Source organism: Siphateles boraxobius, unplaced genomic scaffold (assembly GCF_051911475.1).
Source record: "Siphateles boraxobius isolate OS27281-9 unplaced genomic scaffold, OSU_SipBor_1 9, whole genome shotgun sequence".
In the NCBI taxonomy this organism is placed as follows: domain Eukaryota; kingdom Metazoa; phylum Chordata; class Actinopteri; order Cypriniformes; family Leuciscidae; genus Siphateles; species Siphateles boraxobius.
In genome coordinates, this window is record NW_027509219.1 from 18,229,829 (window position 1) to 18,250,529 (window position 20,701).

At 36.9% G+C, this 20,701-nt stretch overlaps 1 protein-coding gene across 6 annotated transcripts in view; it reads left to right on the top strand.

Annotated features, from left to right (window-relative positions):
- Positions 1–20,701, top strand: part of aopep (aminopeptidase O (putative)) — a 102,359-nt gene that overhangs the window by 75,820 nt on the left and 5,838 nt on the right. For all 6 annotated transcript variants that reach the window (XM_077223269.1, XM_077223270.1, XM_077223272.1 and 3 more), the window contains 2 exons: positions 10,402–10,518; positions 20,566–20,652. In XM_077223269.1, coding sequence (XP_077079384.1) covers positions 10,402–10,518; positions 20,566–20,652 — 204 coding nt within the window. The remainder of the gene's footprint in view (positions 1–10,401; positions 10,519–20,565; positions 20,653–20,701) is intronic.

A 20,701-nucleotide genomic window follows, 5' to 3' on the forward strand; every position in this document is an offset into this window, starting at 1 on the left:
AAAAAAGGCAGATCACTGTTGCAAAATCAGTTTTTTATCAGTATTTTTGTCTATTTTTCCAGTACCAAAACAAGACTAGTGAAGATACTCTACTAATACTATATTATAAAAAAATATTGTGTGCCCAAAATATATTTGGATGAATACTGTAAACAAAGTAGTTGCATTAAATAACAAAAAAAATAACATAAATACAAAATAAATACTATAGAGAAAGTAATTTAAATATATTTAGAATGTGTTCAATACATAATTTTTTTCTGTAGTATATATTTTGCATGTATATTATATTGTTTTGCATCTACTTTGTTAATATATATATATATATATATATATATATATATATATATATATATATTAACACTTTCTACGTATTTATATATTTTATTTTATTATTTTATTTGATACATTTTGATTTATTATTTTACAGTATATCTATCTACGAAAAAAACATACATCTGGAATATATTTAGTATCTTATGTAAAAGCATAAAAAATATATATTTTTTAGCATAAACCTCACAAATTTAGGCTAGATTAATAAAATGGACTTCATTCAAGATGTATTATGTAAATAAGTCTGATCTTAGGAACAAAATTACTAACAGCTTGCGCCAGCGCAAACCCTCTTTTGGCGTTAAAAGCTTCTGTCAGGATTTACTAAAGACACGCAGTGAAAAATTAGCGCTAAAAAATGCGTGGACAGTTATTTTTGCGGCTGACTTTGTTGCATGTGAATTTGCAGGAGTTTCCCAATCAGACTCAGAATTTATGGAAGGAGAGTATTTAAATGAATCACGCAAGTTGATTTATTAATGTTTGCTCTCGTCAATTTACTGGTATTTGCGCGATTATTTAAAACCCCAAAAAAGTGTCTTAAACCTGATGCAAATTCGCGCTGCTCTCTGTAGATTGTGTTGGTCATTATGGAAATGAGACGATCTGTGTTCTGTCATTTGCGAGTCGTCAGTAAATCACGTGCAGAACTTTCCATTCCCATTGGCGCTTTTTTGGAATTGTCCTCTTACGCCCTGTTTAGTAAATCTGGCCCTTAAAATATTATATAAATTTGCTTTCCAAGTAAATCAATCTCGTTTTAAGGAGGTTTAAATATTTATACTGGAAAACAAGACAAAATCCTGATTAAGACAATAAATATATTTTTTGTGTTGAGACAATCACAGTCAGTCATGCTTTATAAAGGGCAGACCTGCCCTCACATGATCTATAATTCACAAAAGTCTTGCCTTCCCCGTGGTGACGAGTGCACCCTAATGCTGCTAAAACTCAGAGGCTTATATTACCTGAACTACAGAGCTAATGTGTTCACCGCCATGCATCATGTGTCGTCATTTATCGTCCTGCAGCAGCAAAGATACTCTGAGATCTGCCACATTCAAAGGCAGGGGGCTTTAACTCTTTTGGAAGTGAACCCTGAGGCAAAGTTAACCAATGGGACAAAGAAGTCCTGATAAAGACAATAAGGGAGAGAAAGACACAGGGGGGGGGGGGGAAGCTAGTGTAACCCAAGTACCCCAGGCCGGGTGTTTTGCCGTCTGTCAATGCCGGAGTTTGTTTTTATGAGGCTGTGGTCAGACAGCATAAAAAGCCCAGAAGCAGTAAAACTGCCACAGAAATCACACTTGGCATTTTAATAATGCCACTTAGGCACAGACTCATGTGCAAGAATAACAGGGAGTGATTGTTGTGCATTCTTACACACAAGACCCTCCACGGGGGCAAAGGTTCGAGGGGACCCAACGCATGAGGTTTCAAAGAGGCAGAACATCTCCGTTTCCAAGGTTTTGCTTTATTGTTGCGGCAGATGAAAGTGAGTGTTTTGCGAGCGCTTTGAGAAATTCACATCAGTTCACTAGGCTGTCTCCAGGTTTTTTGCATCCATTTAACTTTTATGCTGAACGCTTTGCTTCGTCCTTCATCAATTCACTTACGTCCCTCAGCATTCTTAACCCCGTTTTACACTTTATAAGCGTGGTATAAAAGCCTCTCAGTACTCGTATGCCGCATATTTACAGTAATTTTTGAGATGGTAATAATTATAAATAAATTTAAATCTCATTTCCAGATGTTCTGTCAAAGCCTGTGACATTTTGTTGGAGTGAAGTCGGTACAGTAGAAGACTGTAATTTAATATTCCTACTGTTACCTTGGAAATGCATTAACAATGGCAGGATACAGAGGGGAGAAGAGTGAACACTTCTCACAAATAACATACAGTCTTTTAAAAAAAGTAGATTAGGGTCCAATTCTCACTACTAACTAACTATTATCTACAGTACGACTTTTGCGTCAATTCATACTTTGCACGTGACGTCACAAGTACTGGCTGGCAGGCAAGAACGTCGCTCTCTAGCAATGAAACCCAGTAAACTAATCAAGGATCTTGCCAGGACGTCGCCAGTTTTAATATACAAAAGTTGGTGTTTTGTGGTGTAAACGACATGCCAGATAGTTGTTGTGCGATTGGATGCACTATTATTCAGCATAATCGGGTTAAGACCGTGCATGTCAACGTACTCATTCCCCGAACGTGAAAGTAGAAACGGATTGAGCTTTCAACATCTGTCGCTGCATTAACGCCGCCTTCTCTCAGAGACGACGAAGGATATAACAGTATAGCGACGACTATCTTAATTTACTGGCTTAATATTTTTCTTTTGGACCTACATTAATAAATTAAAAATTAGAGTAAACAATTAGAAGAATATTTCTTTTTAAACAAGTTTTTGAAGCTGCTTTTGATTTTCACAGATGGCAGAGTTGTGCTGTTCGTGAACTAAAGACTGTTTTTAGGCCTATATAATTTTAGTGATATTATTCATATTTAGTAATTGTATTGTTTTTAGTGTTATTAGTGTCATTAAACGTTTTGTTAATGTGCTATGGAAACAAATAGCCTCACTATATAATTGATTGTAGTATTGGCCATTTTGTCAGCGTTTGTTGCCCTCCAGGTATCCATGGTAGTCACGTGACTGCAAAGTATGAATAAACTCCTAATAACTGCGTATTAATGGTTTGTAAGATATTTTTTAAGTTTAGGTATTGGGTTGGATTAAGGGATTTAGAATATGGGCATCCGGAATAAGGCATTAATATGTGCTTTATAAGTACTAATAAACAGCAAATATGCTAATATGCGTGCTAATAAGCAACTAGCTATTAGGGAGAATTGGATGCAATTTTACCAACAGAAAAAAGATTTAGAACCCCGAATCTGATGTTTTTTGTAGTTATAATGATTAGAGACTGTTACGTTCAAAAATTTGCGGTCAGTAAGATTATTTGTTTCTTTTTGGGGAATTAATACTATTATTCATATGATCTATATGATCAAGGGTGTTAAATTGATCAAAAGTGAGAGTAAATACATTATTACAGACGATTTCTGTTTTAAATAAATGCTGATCTTTTACACTTTCTATTCATCAAAGCATCCTGAATCAAACACATTAAATACTTAAAAGAGTTGCTATGCAACAAGTGAAATGTCACTAGTACAGGAGAGTCAATAAATCATTGTCTACATTTCTATGAACAATTATTTCACTAGCATTTTGTCCAATTGCTAATGTTTTTGGGTAGTAAAACAAAATGTCAAGCTTCGACAGTATGAACTGCTCTACGTCACTCTAAACTATGTTAGAGCATTTTTCTGTATTTTTTGGTATTATGCGCAAGATGTCTTTTATGAATTGATAAAATACATGGAATATTTGTACTTTTAAAAATCGATCGTCAAACTTGTCACACTAATAAACTGGAAAGTGGGTAAATAAAATGTTTTAAAACTGAAACAAAAAGGTGATCTTTACAGCATCTAAAATTATTTTTTTTCCCTAGGGTTTTACCTAAAACTTTGATGATAAAAAAAGTCAATGTCCATGTTGTTTTCCAACTCCCCATTTATGTTTGATTATTTAATGGGTTAATTTTTTTAAGAGAACAATGCATCTGACTCATTTTTACATTCCAGACACGTTTGAAACACAGACGCACATTCAGTGAACAAAATGTGAAAGAACATTTGGCCTTTTTCCTGTGTTTGTGGAACATGTCACTGGTTTCCTATGTGATTTTACTGCAAACTGTCACTCAGTTTGAATGAACATAAAACGTTGTGTAAGAACATTGTTAGTGTAATTGAAGGGAATTTCCCTCTGCACAGGATAACACACACAACCATATTGCAGTCCCTGTTTGAACGGAATACTTCATACATATAAAGTACTTTTCCTTTTGTTTCTTATTTTTATGGTGTTTGCAAAGGCACTTAAAGCAATAGTTCATCCGTAAATGAAAATTCTGTCATTAATTACTCACCCTCATGTCGTTATAAACTTTTAGGATTCTCTGAAAGAAAAAAGGGGACATTTTGAATATTGTACTTTCTGCTTGCACTTTTCCACACAATTACAATGAATGGGACTGAAGCTTTCAAGCCTCAAAAAGAACCCAAAGGTACAGACAATAGACACAATAGAAGTATTCGTATGGTTTCAGAAGACTTGAAATATGGTGCATGAGTTGTATGAACTTCTTTTATGATACTTTATGGTGCTTTTTGTCATTTTAGAGCTTGACAGTCCCAGTTTCCATTCACTTTCAATTAATTGAAAGAGATTTTCTGCAAAAATCCTCCTTTTGTGTTCCACAAAAGAAAGTCATACAGGTTTAGAGCAACATGGCGGTGAGTAAATAATGACAGAACGTTCATTTTCGGCTGAACTTTCCCTTAAAACTATCCCTGTAGTTGCAAGCATTGGTTTTCCTGTAGCTTATGTAGAAATAACGGTGGCAGGGTGTGTCTGTGTGTGTGTGTGTGTGTGTGTGTGTGTGTGTGTGTGTGTGTGTGTGTGTGTGTGTGTGTGTGTGTGTGTGTGTGTGTGTGTGTGTGTGTGTGTGTGTGTGTGTGTGTGTGTGTGTGTGTGTGTGTGTGTGTGTGTGTATGTGTTCTTTCACTTTCCACAAACAGAAACATAATCTCAGCACCTATGAGTCACTTTTCTTCTTTACCCACCACATCGTCCTCTTGCCTTTGCTCACAGTTTTTTCCCGCCTTATAGGAGACGTCTGGGAAGTGATCAATTCTGTCTGTCCTCTCTACAAACTCTAAGAGACTTCCATTGAAAGGGTTTTTTGGAGCCAATCAAGTATTTTATTAAGATTAATCTATTAGAAGTGTTAGGATACTGTACCGATGACTAAACAAAGGCGATTGAGATGAAATAAGGCAAAGGAAAGCTCTCCTGATTTGAAAGTACATTATTTTTCATTTAAGCTTCTCGCTGTTTATTTGCGCGCTGCTAACTTTTCCATGGCTTTAATGGACACTGCATGAAAAGAGTCTTTCATGTGGAGAGAAATGAAAAAGGCAGCGGAAAACCAAACACACACTCGGGCCAAAGGGATTGCATGTGTGGAGCTGTGCTCGTGGAGGGGGTCTTATGGTGGACGGCACATCCGCACGGCTCACATAGGCTAGTGTGTTAATGGCGGACGATGAATTTCAGGGTTTTCTGTTTGATTTGGGCCAAATGACAAAATGATGAGTTCAGGGTTGTAAAACAATTAGGCCTTGAGCAAGTGCTGAAAGCCTTGCCGACATTGTCACACAAGTGTTTCTAGCCTGTGATCTCACTGAATAATCACTTTGTCCTGTTCCAACGGTGTGTGTTTGTTCTAGGAGTGGAGATGTTCACCTTTGGTTCCTGCTGTCTGGAGCTCAGGCACTCTTATGTTCAGTATTACAAGGGTTAATGATAAATAAGAATGTTTTTATTTTAAATTTGGGTTAACACACATAAATGGTTTTGAAAACTTTTATACCGTTTTAAACATCATTTTAATTTAATGACTCTTAATATCATGCGGTGGAAATTGTTCTTAGACCTTGATTACTGTACATATAGTTTACATCTAGAATATTATTAAAAAACAGTATGATTTTCTATTTAGATCATGAGTTATTAATTCATAAATATCATTAAGTGACATTTTACAGCCTGATCTAACCTATATGAATATATTTGATATATGAATATGATATTTTTAGATACTCATTGACTTGGACACACAGTCATGAGGGTAAATGATATCATGGTATCAATGGTATCATTTCCTGTTTTATGTTTTTTTTTCAGAATTGCCGTCACATCACATGAATTTGGTGGACAAAAATATCGTTCTGCAGTGAAGCAGATTTGTTGAAATATTATTATATATACTAAGAAATAATACATTTCATAGTTTTTTTCCCCCCAAATCTTTTTTCATTATTTTATCAATATTTATGACTTTATTCCCTTCAAAATGTGAATAAAAACAATAAAAAAAACATTTAAGTCTTTTTATCAATGAATGACATTGTATTTTGTATTTAATTAATCAATTGGACAAAAAAATGTGTATCTTTTGCATATTTGTATTCGTATCGAAAACCTTCTTGGCACCAAAATCCAGTCCTCAACTTTCTCCTTGGGTCAAACCAAGTGACGGAAAACCCCGTTTTGCTTTTTGCAGAGTGATGTATTGTAGGAGGGTGTTTCCCCCGGATAGCGGATCACCTTGTTTTCTTTTCTGCCCTGTTTTTGACAAGATGAGTGGACTTGGGCACAGCAGGGCTGTTTGTTCCCCTGTGTGGAAAAGTTTTTACTGCCATCTCGAAACAATTGCCATTCCCTGAGGCAAATTGAGTGTGGAGGAGGGCTTTCGTCTCCCCTCTATCTTTTATGACTTTAAATTCCTCTCGTCTTTCAAAGGCGGCGGATCCGATGATCTTGGGTGGGCCTGTGAATGCCTCTTAATGACAGAGCGGCGATGCACCCGCTTATCGGCCCAAAGTGAGAAGTCCTTGCTTTCCACCACATTAATTCTTCACAGCAGATTTGAGTTAGAAAAACAGTTGACCCTTGCCATTTATTCTTCAAAGCACAATGACTTTATTGGGTTTCTCACGGTCAAATTACTATAATTTTGCTTTTGCTGCAGTTATTTTGTCCTGGGTTATGGTTCTTATAAGGTCTTGAATGGTCACAGAGCAGTCAAGAGTGAAATGGTTCCCTCTTTCAGTAATGTAGACAAATATAGTTCTTATTTTGGTTAGGTTACATTTCCTAACCATTTTAGGGAAGGATATTTCAACTGATGGAGACTTTGATAAAGTTGCGTCCATGAGAAGTGATTTGAAAATGCTAATGCTAATTTGTTGCTTACTTCATCCACCATATTAAGGTGTAACTAGTTTAATACAACAGGAGCTGGGGATGAGTGATGTCCCAGGCTGAGCACACAGTGTGTGTGTGTGTGGTGTGTGTGCGTGTGGGTTTGGCCGGACAGAGAAAGGGAAGTGGCACAGGAGGGAGGAGACTGTGCATCACTGCTGTATAGATCCTGATGTGATAATGGAGTAATAATAGCAGGCCTGCCACCACCCATCTCCTACCGCATCAGTCTTTCTGCCAGCTCTGTCTCTCGCTTTCTGTCTACGTGTCCCTCGCTCACTCCACCATTTCCCTTTTCCTGTTTCTCTCTCCATCTCCAGCCTCAGTCTGCTCTCTCTCTCTCTCTCTCTCTCTCTCTCTCTCTCTCTCTCTCTCTCTCTCTCTCTCTCTCTCTCTTTCTCTCTCTCTCTCCCTCTCTCTGCAGAAATGCTACAGTAAAAACCTGAAAATTGGTCAACTAAGTTACTTTACCATCTAGTAAATTATTTTAGATCTATGGGACAGTCGATTTTATTTTTCAACAAAATCCTGTAGAAATGATGGTTTTTATTTTTAGAGATTGCATTTTATATGTTATATTCAACAATTATATTTAACATTTATATAAACCTTGTTTATGCATTTTATTTAAAAATTCAGGTTCTTCTTAAAACATCTAAATGTACATAAATGATAAGTATTTAACACATGACAAGAACAAGAACTAAACAATGTTTATGGTAAGACAAATTTTGGTAACACTTTACAATAAGATTTCAGTGGTTAACATTAGTTAACTACTTTAGTTAACTTGAATTAAGAATGAACAAGACTTCTACAGCATTTATTAATCTACATTAATGTTAATTTCAACATTTACTAATACATTATTAAAATCAAAAGTTGTATTTGGTAACATTAGTTAATGCACTGTGAACTAACATGAACAAACAATGAACAACTGAATTATTAACTAATATTAACAAAGATTAATAAATACTGTCACAGATGCTTTGTTCATTGTTAGTTCATGTTAGTTAATATATTAACTAATGTTAACAAATGAGACCTTATTGTAAAGTGTTACCCAAATTTTAATTAACTTTAATTCATTGTGTGCTCTTTTGTCTGTGTTGGCATGGCAGTTACAGTATCAATATATTTTAAACATATTTTAATTGTTCAAATAGATTGGTATATTAACATTATATCAGTTAATGAATTATATCATTATAAACGGTCAAATATACAGGCACAAAAATAAATTTTGACAGGATTTTTAACCTGAGATAAAAGCAGCAGGAGAGAATTTCCTTTGTCAGTCTTCCTTCTGACACACACAAACACACACACACTCACGCTCACATACACACACACCAAATAATATAAGCATGCTGTCAGGTCAGCGATATTCTTGATTATTTCGCTCTGACTCGTGTTGTGCCTTTATAAATGCTTGTCAGCATGTGTTATGAGGACAAATCATATTTTCTGTCACGCCTTTCAAAGGGCAGCAGGATTTTTTGATAATATCATGGCAAAGTAGAGCTTTTCATTTTTACCTGTCGGAGACTGTTGTGTCTTTCTTCTTTGTACGATTCCTTACATCTGGAATGTTAAGTTTTAGCAACTGAAAGATGGGCTAAAACAAGAGTAAGCAGGCTAAGAATTAAAAAAGAAACATAATCCCATGTAAATATAGCTATTTCATGCGATAATTGGTTTAGGCCTGATTTCCATACTGCAAGATGAGACTTTAAAGCATCTTTCCAGCGCTCAAATCCCAAAGCATTCCTTCCTTCCATTAGCTGTCTATACTCTAGTCTCGAAACCATTATGCAGACTTTGCTTTTTCAAGAAGTGAGAGAAATGTGATTTTCTTCTTTTTCTGAAGATTATGAGAGGAGCTCTTTTAAAGGAGGAAGGCTTAATTATTTTCTTCTCGCTCTCGTTCTACCTCGCCGGAACGCTCTTCCTACTCAGAGCTATTGCTCGAAACGTGCTTGTCTTTTCCTGCTCGGCTCTCTGATGCGCTTCAAAGACAGCATTGATGTCTTATTCAGCCTTCTGAAAACGCCGTCATGGTTCACAAATGTTATTTGAAACCTGTAAATCATTTTGTGCTGTGTTTCATCTGAGTCTTTATCTACGTTTCACATTGTGCCCGATCAAGTCTTATTTAAATTATGAATGAAAAAACAAATCACATTGAAAATCTAGGGTTCTAAATAAAATTAAATCCTAAACTATATGAACAAAGTATTATGATTTAAAGCATTTGAAACAAAAAAAGAGAATGAAGAAGAAACGGTTACTGTATGATTCCTCACTAATTCACTAATAACTAATCAAATCAATTTTGATGGTTTTTGGTTGAAATTTAGCAATATTAAAATATTGTAAATATTGAAATAAATTACACATATAAAATGATGTCATTGTCACATGATCCTGCAGAAATCATTCTAATATGCTGGTGCACAAGAAACATTTATTATCAGTGTTGAAATCATTTGTGCTGCTTAAGTATTGTGGAAACCATGATCATTTTTTGTTTTACAAAAGAATACTAAAAAACAGCACATTATAAATGTCTCATGCATCTTTGCTCTATAAAAGATTTAATTTCTTTTAAAAAAAAAAAACTACAGACCTCAAACTTTTGAACAATTAACATTCGGAACCCACTGTATATGTTAGCATGCGGGTGGTTGGGGGAATCCATCCAAAATATTACATGTTACTGTTAAAATGACTTTTACTGATCGAGCAAACTCTAACTTATGCTATAGGCAATGGAGGATGTTAGATTTGCAGGACTCCAAAGAACAGCCTCGGATTCACAAAAAGCACTGCACAATGCTGAGATAAGCTGCAGTTCGCCTTGTGGTGTCAGTTCTTATATATTCTTTAAAGTTGTGGAAGCTACAAAATACGTGGAAGACTAAATCGATAAAGGCCTAATATTTTGGAATTGAGACAGTAATTGCATTAATAATGTATGTTCTCGCTCCAATAATTCAAAGGAATAATCGGATATAATGACATGCAGTAATTATTACAGTGAAAGCTAAAGTAAAGTTTTATTATATTATGACACCCCTCTCCCAAAGTGCATGACGCCCCTGTATGTTAGCACTATGAAATTATTCACAATCCTTTTGTTTTTCTGTTTCAGTTGAGTCCAGAGCAGCTTGTGCTTCTTTTGGAGTTTCTTCTCGAGGAACCAAAGCTGAGTCTGTCGACGCTAAGACTCCTTCAGTCTACTTATAACCTACAGGCCCAGGATGCTGAGGTAATCAACACTCTTACATATATTTACACCATACACTCTTGCATTTGACCGGTTACTTTACCTCCAGCATGAGTAATGCTTATCCATCAGTATATTTATCTTGATGATACCACAAAACAGTCGACATTCTCAATAATTACATTGAATTCTAGGTTGAGACCAATCAGGAAACTAAAAAGATTAAAAACATCTGTTTAATGGCTTCAGTGCATTCACATATTAGTGTCTTAAGTGTCTTTTCAATGTTAAAATAGTTTCTTCTCTGGCAGTTTAATATGCAGAGATAACTGTAAGTAATCATTTTCTGAGTTTCTGAAGGCAGAGCGTTCAGGAGAACTACTTGAAAAAAAAAAACTAATTATTTTTCTTTTTATTGACCGGTAAAAATGTTTTTAATACCTTCTTTTTTTGCCGTTTCCTCCCCACACCTTTACAAATATTGACTAGAGGCGGCCTGAACTCATTTGTCACGTCTCCACCAACACCTCTTATGTTCACAGCTGAAAAACCACACCAATCCATCAGTCTTATCATTTTCTGTTGTTCTCCTTCTTGAGTTTGTATACCGTAACATTAATACTGCTGACATTTACACTTCTACCCCACTGAATAAGTTGCTTGCATTTATTTGTAAGTAATCTCATCATTCTGTTTAAGATAGAGAGAGAGGTTTCGAAAATATCATGTCTACTTGAATTCCCTGAAACGTCCTCTCGCTCGCTTGGCCGTATCAGACAAACGCAAGTGAAGCTATCTGATTTCTCCCAGATTATGGAGAGTTCTCTTCTTAAGACTTACAGGGGTTTCGGGCCATGCTCTGCTCTCTTTGAGAAGCGCACGCTAGCCAAACGCTAACCTCTGTGGTATTTGCCTCCTGATTCAATTACTGTCCCGGCAGCCAATTAGGCCACGTTGTGATACTTAGTCAATTCAGACGAGGCCAGCTTCTGTTTAGGAGCAAAATTTGGCAGGCCGGCAGTGACCTACCACAATGTTCTTTTGAAACGAAGCACTATTTGGCAGCACGAATGATGTAAGATAATACGAAATGGTGACCACAGTAAGTCCCAGACTACCACAGTTAGTTTCAAACCAAGGCCCAATGGGAGGTTTTCATCAAGACCTTCCAGGAAAAACAAGAGGCCCTCTAAAAATAAATCAGGTTATTACTACCACGTGCCCCTCCCTCCGTCCCACCCGCTCTCTGGCTTCTTTTCTCTGCTGCTTCTCCCAGGCTCCGACGGTCATCTTTTCTTTCAGACAGATTTAATCCCCTTGCCCGCTATAGACATTTATTGACCATTCTGAAGCACCGTCATCATTTAGCCTCCTCTTTTTCTTTCATGAATTGCTGCCGACACATAATTTTCATGTTTTAAAATAAACGTGAATCCTTTATTAGCTGTTCATAATTATTAGCTCCGCCTGTAGATCGCTTTAAGGTCACAATAAAAATGAGAGGTGTGGTCGGCGCCACTCAGTCTATGTGGGTCACGACTGGGCGTTGTTCTCACATAAGACATGAATCACTGGATATTTTATGATTAGTGGTACTTGCAAAGGCAAGCATGGCCATTAATATTGCTCAAACTAAGGGTTAGGGATTTAAACCAACCCCTAACCCAGAGTATTAAACTCGTCATGACTCGTTTACAGACGTGAATTATGCCTCAGATTGTGTGGCATGTTGAAGAGAGGTGTGCTATTTACTTTTGTAAAGCGATCATACTTTTAATTTTCACCTGGTGCACAGCAAAATGAGTGGAAACATCCTGTAGACTTATGATGATGGAGGGTTCTGTGCCATACCTAGAGACCAGAATATCATTAAGAACGGGGGCTTGGGATCTTTTGACTGGACCTGTAAGCAACCATCTAACAAACAGCCAGTGTAGCCTGGCAACCACCTTCAACATTATATCATTCTGGCAGTTTTGCACACATTTAGTAAGGAACCACCAATTAATGCCCTCGCAATCAGTCAGTACCTAATAGCCTCATAGTTACAAGCTAAAACAACTCAGAAAAGCTTACCAACTGTGTAGTGATGCCTACAGCACCACAGCTTCTTATGTGGTAATGTTACACAGACAAGCACCACTTGTTGTTTTGTTTGCTTCGGATTTTCTTGAAAAAATGTAATTCAGTTTAGTTTAATTTTCAATAATCCATCTTAAACTAACATTTGTGTGTGTGTAACTGGTATTCCTTGTGTTATTGGCAGTGCTCGAAGTGGGGCGGTACTCACCGGTACGCAGTACGGGCACTTCTACATTTTACTCTTAAGCGTACCTGCACTTTTTCTTGCGTACCGCTACTTCTCGCATGTAGCCGGTACTCTACAACTGACAGAAAAAGCCCGTGTCAAGCCCGTTTCACATATACTCCGTTTGCAGTGCGTAAGTGGTGCATATTTTTTCCGCATCTGTATTAACAGGTTAGAGCGTTCACACTGCACGCGGATGCGCTCCGGCGATCCGTTCCAGGAGCGGTGTGTAGCCTATACAGCAGTGCAGAGATCGTTTCCACACCGAGTCTATTTCTGCTGTGCTGCACGTGCTGAATTAAAGTTACAGCGCATGGTTCGTGGTCAAAATGAACACAGATTGACATGAAAATATAATAATCTTACCATAAATGCATTTAATTAAATAAAATGTATAATATCTCACCATAAATGTATTTTTGGACTTGCAGACTTGGAGGAGTTCCGTTTTCTCTCTCACACACACACACACACACACACACACACACACACACACACACACACACACACACACACACACACACACACACACACACACACGCGCGCGCGCGCACGCACGCACGCACACACGACTTGTTTAAATACATTTATGTTGTTAATAAATAACAATAAATTGTTGTTGTACCAGCAATATCTCCAAGTTTTGTTTTTCACAGTAGAAAAATTTTATGATTTGCCAGTGCAAGCGAGTACCGGCACCTTTTTTCCCCCACTTCAAGCACTGGTTATGGGGACCAAATGTCCGCACAAAGATAGTAATACCAGTCATTTTTGACCTTTGGGCTTATTTTTTATTTATTTTTTGGTCCCCATGAGGAAAACAGCTTATAAATCAAACAAAATAAAGTTTTTGAAAATGTAAAAAATGCAGAAAGTTGTCTGTGATGGGTAAGGGTTAGGGACTAGAATATATATAGTTTGTACTGTATAAAAGTCATTGGTGACACTTTAGATTAGGGTCCAATTCTAACTATTAACTACGAATTTTGCTACAATAAAATCCTACTTGTTAATAGTTAATAAGGGAATGGTTAAGTTTAGATATTGGGTTGGATTAAGGGATGTAGAATATGGTCGTGCAGAATAAGGCATTAATATGTGCTTTATAAATACTAATAAACAGCCAATATCCTAGTAATAGGCATGCTAATACGCAACTAGTTCATAGTGAGAATTGGACCCTAAACTAAAGTGATCGTCTATGGAAAGTCCCCTTAAAATATGAAAACCCAACATGCGCATGTGTGTGTGTATGTGTTTGAAGATATTTTGTTTATACTTGAATTATAAGGGAATAAAGAAACTATGATTCATTTAGAAGAATACTAGAGGGTCAAATTTAGGACGCGGTTTTAGTTAATCCGCCTTCAGTACAGCCTCCATTCCATTACACAATGTCGTACTTCAGAATCCTGCGTAGGAGTTTGTGAGGTGTTTGAACAGTATTTGGGATGGATTCCGCTTAGATTAGGCATGCCAATCAGGAGAGAATAGCAGCTCTCAGTCAGATGTGTGACGTGTATTTCGTGCGAGCACAGGCAAAAGCATGAGGGCTAAGCGTTGTGGTATGCTGTTTCATGTGAGGACTCGTGTGCGTGTGTATATTGCGCGCGAGTGCCAATACCATCTGTTGGTCAGGCACACAGAACGCATTGTATCACAGCTACTCTCAAATCCCGGTCACAAAGTTCACACGGACAACTGGCCAGGAAGAGAGCGATTGATTAAAGGCATATCAGAAGTTTCTAGACGTGCTCTGTAATAGTATGTGTGTTCCTAGAAAAAAATCACTTGAATCGTAACATGGGCTGCTTGATGAGAGATCAGCTGACACCAGTTCCATTTGAAAAGCATTTTATTGGAATCCAAACAACATGAAACAGTGACAGCATAAAACCAGAATCCTTTTTCATTTACCACACATACTCAAGTGTTTAAAACCTCTGTGTAAACATTTTTACACAGAAATTATGATTTATCAGTAGGTTGATGCACTTAAATTAAGGATAAAATAGTTGGCTTTAGAAACCTGGAATGTTGGAAGCCTGGAAGCCAAAAAATATATACATTTATTAATATTTTTATCATAAAAAATCGCTAACACTTTAGTTTAGGGTCTAACCTAAAATCCTACCCAATAAACTTAACAACTGCCTTACTAACTATTAATAAGCAGTAAATTAGGAGTTTATTGAGGCAAAAGTTGTAGTTAATAGTTAGTTAATAGTGAGAATTGGACCCTAAATTAAAGTGTGACCAAAAAGTCTGATAACTAGTAACCCATACAATAATTATTATTGTATGGTATGTGTATTATAGCTTAATCTGGTTGTGCATAAAAAGTTGAGGAAAGATATCTGCAATTAAATATATACACTACCATGCAAAAGTTTGGGGAGACTTTTAAAATAGTTTTGAAATAAGTCTCACATGCTCAAGACTGCATTTATTTGATCAAAAAAAAATTGTAATACTATTTAAAATTACTGTTTTCTGAATTTCAGCATCATTACTCCAGTCTTCAGTGTCACATGTTCCTTCAGAAATCATTCTAATATGCTGATTTGGTGCTCAAGATACATTTATTATTATCGTCTACCTACATTGCGGTTTGCAAAAAATATACTGTAGGTAGAGGTACGTTTTTTTGGAAATATGTCTGTGGACAAGTAAATACAAGTGATTCTGAAAACGGCACACTTAGTTTTACTCAAATATCTTGCTTTTCGTATACGAGAGCTCCTCTTTAGAGAGCGCAGGGATGCGTTTGCACCTGTACAGGTGCAGAAAGGCCATTAAATGGTGATTTGAGCATGTATTATGTTCACTGTGGGGGCGTGCTTTCTTTTTAGAATAATCCTTTTTCCTCAACATCAGAATGAGAATAATGCGTATGCACCTGGGGAAATTTGCGTGGGAACTTTTTCTGTACTTAATAATTAATGAATGAGACCCAATGACTGTAACACGTTTCACTACATTAAAACTACAAGAAAGCACAATCATCATTAACCAAGTAACTTAAAATGCACAGTATTTAAACTCACAGATCAAACGGGGACTTCTGGGATGATCTCTTCCCAGGGTGACGTGACCCACATCATTTTAAGGTTGCGCTCTTGACGTATTATGAAATATTGCATCACCGGTGATAAATGACCTGAGGCTTTTGTCTGGTTATGATGGAGCCTCTGTAGTCCCGCCATCTGCTGTATCAGGAAGTTCTTGAAAGGCTGGCATTTCTTTATATCAATCTCAGTGTGTGCATAATGTCAACATGGCTTAACCTACTCGTTTTAAAAGACACGTATTGGTATATTAGCATGTGCATGTGACCGTTTGGAAATGAGCTTGAGTATGCATGGTTACGGGTTTACGTGCATGTGTGTCGCTGTGCCCTCCTCTGTGCCCCGTTTAGACCTGGTCCGGCAGCTGCGGAGGGGATCAGAGTTGAGCTGCATTCCTGGGGAGACCCCTGAGGCAGGACAGCTGCAGTCTCTCTCTCTCTCTCTCTCTCTCTCTCTCTCTCTCCAGAGACGCAGTAATTACACGGGACATTCCACAATTTATTACTGCAAGCAAACGTGTACATGCACACAGAAACGCTCCCACAGATGCAGTGCAATCACTGATGCCCATGGCATGTTACTTCAATCTGCTGTGGACACACAGAGGTCAGCCAATACTGATCAGACATACTGACCTCACTTTAAAGGAACAGTGCACCCACAAATGGATGACTGTTATCATCTACTCACCCTGAAATTCCTATGATTATGTTCTACACAAAAAGTGATATCTTACAGATAGTCCGGGTTGCTCTTTTACGTATAATTTTTTGCATTCATTTATACTTACTTCCCTGCTACACAAAATGCAAAAAAGCAGCAGAACAATTGAACAATACCTGGATGATGTACTGCATCTGTTGAAGTCCTGAAGTGCGCAGCTAGTCAACACTTTGCTATCCCATGAGGCCACTGGCTCTAAGATGACAAATATCTATAATTAAACAACTGTTCAATTGGTGAGACCTTTTAATGTTTTTGAAAAAAGTCTATTATTCTCACTAAGGCTGCATTGATTTGATCAAAAATACAGCAAAACCAGTAATATTGTGAATTATTAGAATTTAAAATAACTGTTTTCTATTTAAATATTTAAAACGTACCTTTTTTCCTGTGATGCAAAGCTGAATTTTCATCATCATTACTCCAGTTTTCAGTGTCACGGGATCCTCCAGAAATCATTCTAATATGCTGATTTGATAATGGATTTATTACCAATGTTGAAAACCGTTATGGAAACAGGATGATTTTTTCAGGATTCTTTAATGAATGTAAAGTTCAAAAGAACAGCATTTAATTGAAATAGAAATCTTTTTTAAAGTGTCTTTAAAAGTCTGTAACTTCTGAACAATTAGATACATCCTTGTAGAATAAAGGTATTAATTAAAATGTTTTTTTGTAATCTTACCGAGCCCAAACTTTTGTACATTAGTGTACAGTGTATGTATAAATGTGTCAAATTTAATTACATTTATATTATTTAATATAAATTAAATGTGTATTATTTAAGTTAAATTAAATTTGTATTTAAGTTAAATGATATATTATATCTTTTTTATAATGTATTTGAATGCATTTAAAATTATTACCTAAAAACATCCATCCAGTAGTCCATACTGTTCATCTGCTAGACTTAAAGCTTTATGCAAGAAATAAACTGAAACGTTAGTAATTGGATGAACTATCCCTTTAAGTCACCAGATCATCATTTAAGCAATTTTTCTCTCGCATTCACCAATACCTCTTAACCTTCCTTTCCCCGTCAGTTTTAATGAGTGAGATACCTAATGCTGCGTGCGTATTAAGTTTATTGGATTCTTCAAGTGTCCTTAGGTTAGGTTAATGTAGGTCAGGCTGTCTGACTGAACAAAATGTCTTCCTGTTGTAGGAGTTTAGATCATTGTTATCATTAACTGTTACCACACCCCAGGCGAGAGGAACCTTTATCCCATACACACAGGTTTGCTTGCTGTTTGTGTCTAGACAGATGTGCTATTCTGTGTGTGTATCTGAGGTATTTGTTGGCCTTACTGCTAATTACTGATGTGTGTTTTCTCTAGTATGTGGCTGCCGTCACTGTGGCTTCTGTGGGCTGCGAGTGGTTCTGTTATCCTGACGGGAAAGCATTTTGGTCTTCTTTTTTTGTGTGTGTGTGTGTGTTCTCGTATATGTGGTTTATTATGAGGACACAAATGTCTATAATGACAGGTATTACAACATAAACATGGTTTATGAGACACTTCCTGTGTCCATGGTAAACCAAATGGCTTAAAAACATACTAAAAGGTGTTTGTTATTTTCGAAATTCAAAACATGCAGAAAGTTTTCTGTGATAGGGGTAGGGGGGTAGAATATACAGTTTGTACAGTACAAAAACCTTTGCGAAGAGTCCTCTTAAACCACATATACGTTTGTGTGTGTGCACACAAGTGAGCAATGCCCAGCCAGCCAGCCCTTCAAATTTTGTTCTTGGCTGCCAACATTTTCACTACAAAATTGCTAAATAGCAACATCTTTGTGCCAGGGACAACAAATGTTATATATATTGATTTTATTTCTTTTCTGAAATGTGTCGTGCGTCCCAAGACCTACAGTAGACTTTCACATCAAAAGCAAACAAAAATCAGAACATATTTTACATTAGACATTACATCTATTTTATGTAGTTTATTTCATTGAAAGTTACATTTTATTTTTGTCCATGATAGCTATAAGTTAAAAAATTAACAGCATAAAGTGCAAAAGATATGATTATAATTAACACATTCTAACTTTTTTTCAAATATTTGATTCATCTTATTTATTTTTCTTACTATGGAAGCTTGGTTGCTTTTCCATATTTGATTCAAAGAGCACAAGCCACTCGCATCATCATAAATCAGGCCAGTCAATAGGTGAAAACGAATATTACCAGTCACAAACATTGTATTCGCTTTTAAATAATCAAATATGTCAGTTTTTATCTTCTTGCTCAAGCGCCTAAGTTATTTGCATTTAGCACTTGGCGAGTGTAAATTTTGTAAGTGTGTTAATTTTGTAAAACTGACTGAACAGTGGAGACTGAAATCATGTCTGTTCAAACTTTTGCATGAACAGCATTTGTTTAAAAAAATGCATGACAGAACATCTGACACATGAAAGAGAAAGAACAAAACAAGAAACACAACAGCGATCAGCTGAAAGGATAAGGTTTGCGAGCAGGTGAAGACAGAGGAGACTGCGGAAACCTCGTTCCTCATAATTGCACGGTGACATTTGAACATGTTGTTTAAATAGATGGTGATTTGTGACCGGAAGGCTCTTTGCAGTGCCGCTGCTTCCTGTTGTTTTCCTGCGTCATTTCACACCTCGTCTTAAAGCAAACATTCTCACACACTTGTACACACACTCACACAATCTAACTTCATTAATCATTAAAGTGCCTGCCACCTTCAGGCCCCGCGAGCTCCCGCCTATTCAGCTTCACTTAAACCCCTGCTGCGTGTGGGGGAGCGAAAGACACGAAATGGGAACGAAAGACTTTGCTTAAGATCAATAACATGCTTATTATGATGCAGAACTATCACGTCCGACCTCTTAATCAGCGGATTCACTTGAGCAAGTGCCACACTAGCTGGGTTTCCATTACCGTTCAAATTGCGCAAATTAAAATTGCAAATTGAAAAAACAGCCAATGGAAACACATCAATTTCGCAAAAACAACCATATGTCGCAAAGAAGTTTTTACGCTCACATGAGGTGTTTTTTTCAGGCAATCCGAAAAAGGAATACTTCGCAAAACTGCAATGTAAACAGTTTTTACGCATTTACAGGTCACCTGGCATAACATAAAAGTCAAAAAGACGGCACAGTATGTTGAGACACGAAGACGAAACATTATTCAAGAATTACAGGAATACTGGATTCTAAACAAAAAAGAAATGCCACAATTTATCAAGACAATGTATCCGTTGCCATGTTTGGAATGACTTATCGTGAGAGGAAAAAAATACGTTTTAGTCGCATAACATCGGTTAATGGTTTTTATTGACATTTAGAAAATATCGCAAAAATGTTGCGCAAATCTGTAATGGAAACCAGGCTACTGTAACCTTTAGACTATTATATTCTTCACACTAAGAAAAACTTTTTTTTTAAGAACTGATCACTGAAAGGTTCTTTGGGGAACCAAAAATGAATCTTCCCAGGCATCACTGTGAAAAACACTTTTTGGAACTTTTATATTTAAGAGTGCACATTATGCCAATGTCATACTGGAAATGGAATATTCCTTTAAATACGGTCACTCCTAAAAATGATGAGTGTATCAGTGACACAAATGTGTATGAGGTCAGGCTTTGGGCCGTGCTCAGCGCTGCTGTTGTTAGGTCACTGTGAGGAAAGAGTTGAATGACAGCAAAGAACCAGAACGGGAATGAGAACGAGGGAGAGACAGAGCCAGTCTGTGATCTCTCGGCTCTGCTGCGCTAACACAGCCTCCATTTATACACCAAAGAGAGAGAGAACATCAAGCATAAACAGAGCACACACCTCCACTGACACACGCTTGCTTCAACATAAAACACACTGATAACAAAACCACAGAGTCATGTGCTTTCCCATATGCGTGTGATTCTTACAGATGGTGACGTCCTGTGAGCTCAGTGTTATTACGGAGCTGTTGGGCTGCTTTCATCTTGTTTAATCACTTTCTATCCGTCTCTTTCTTATTAGGTGAAACATCGCTGGTGTGAACTTGCGGTCAAGCATAAACACACAGCGGCATACCGAGACGTTGAGCTCTTTCTGATCCATGACCAGGTACATGAGTGGTTCTCTAGCGCTTTGTTCCCAAACTTAATGAGCTGTC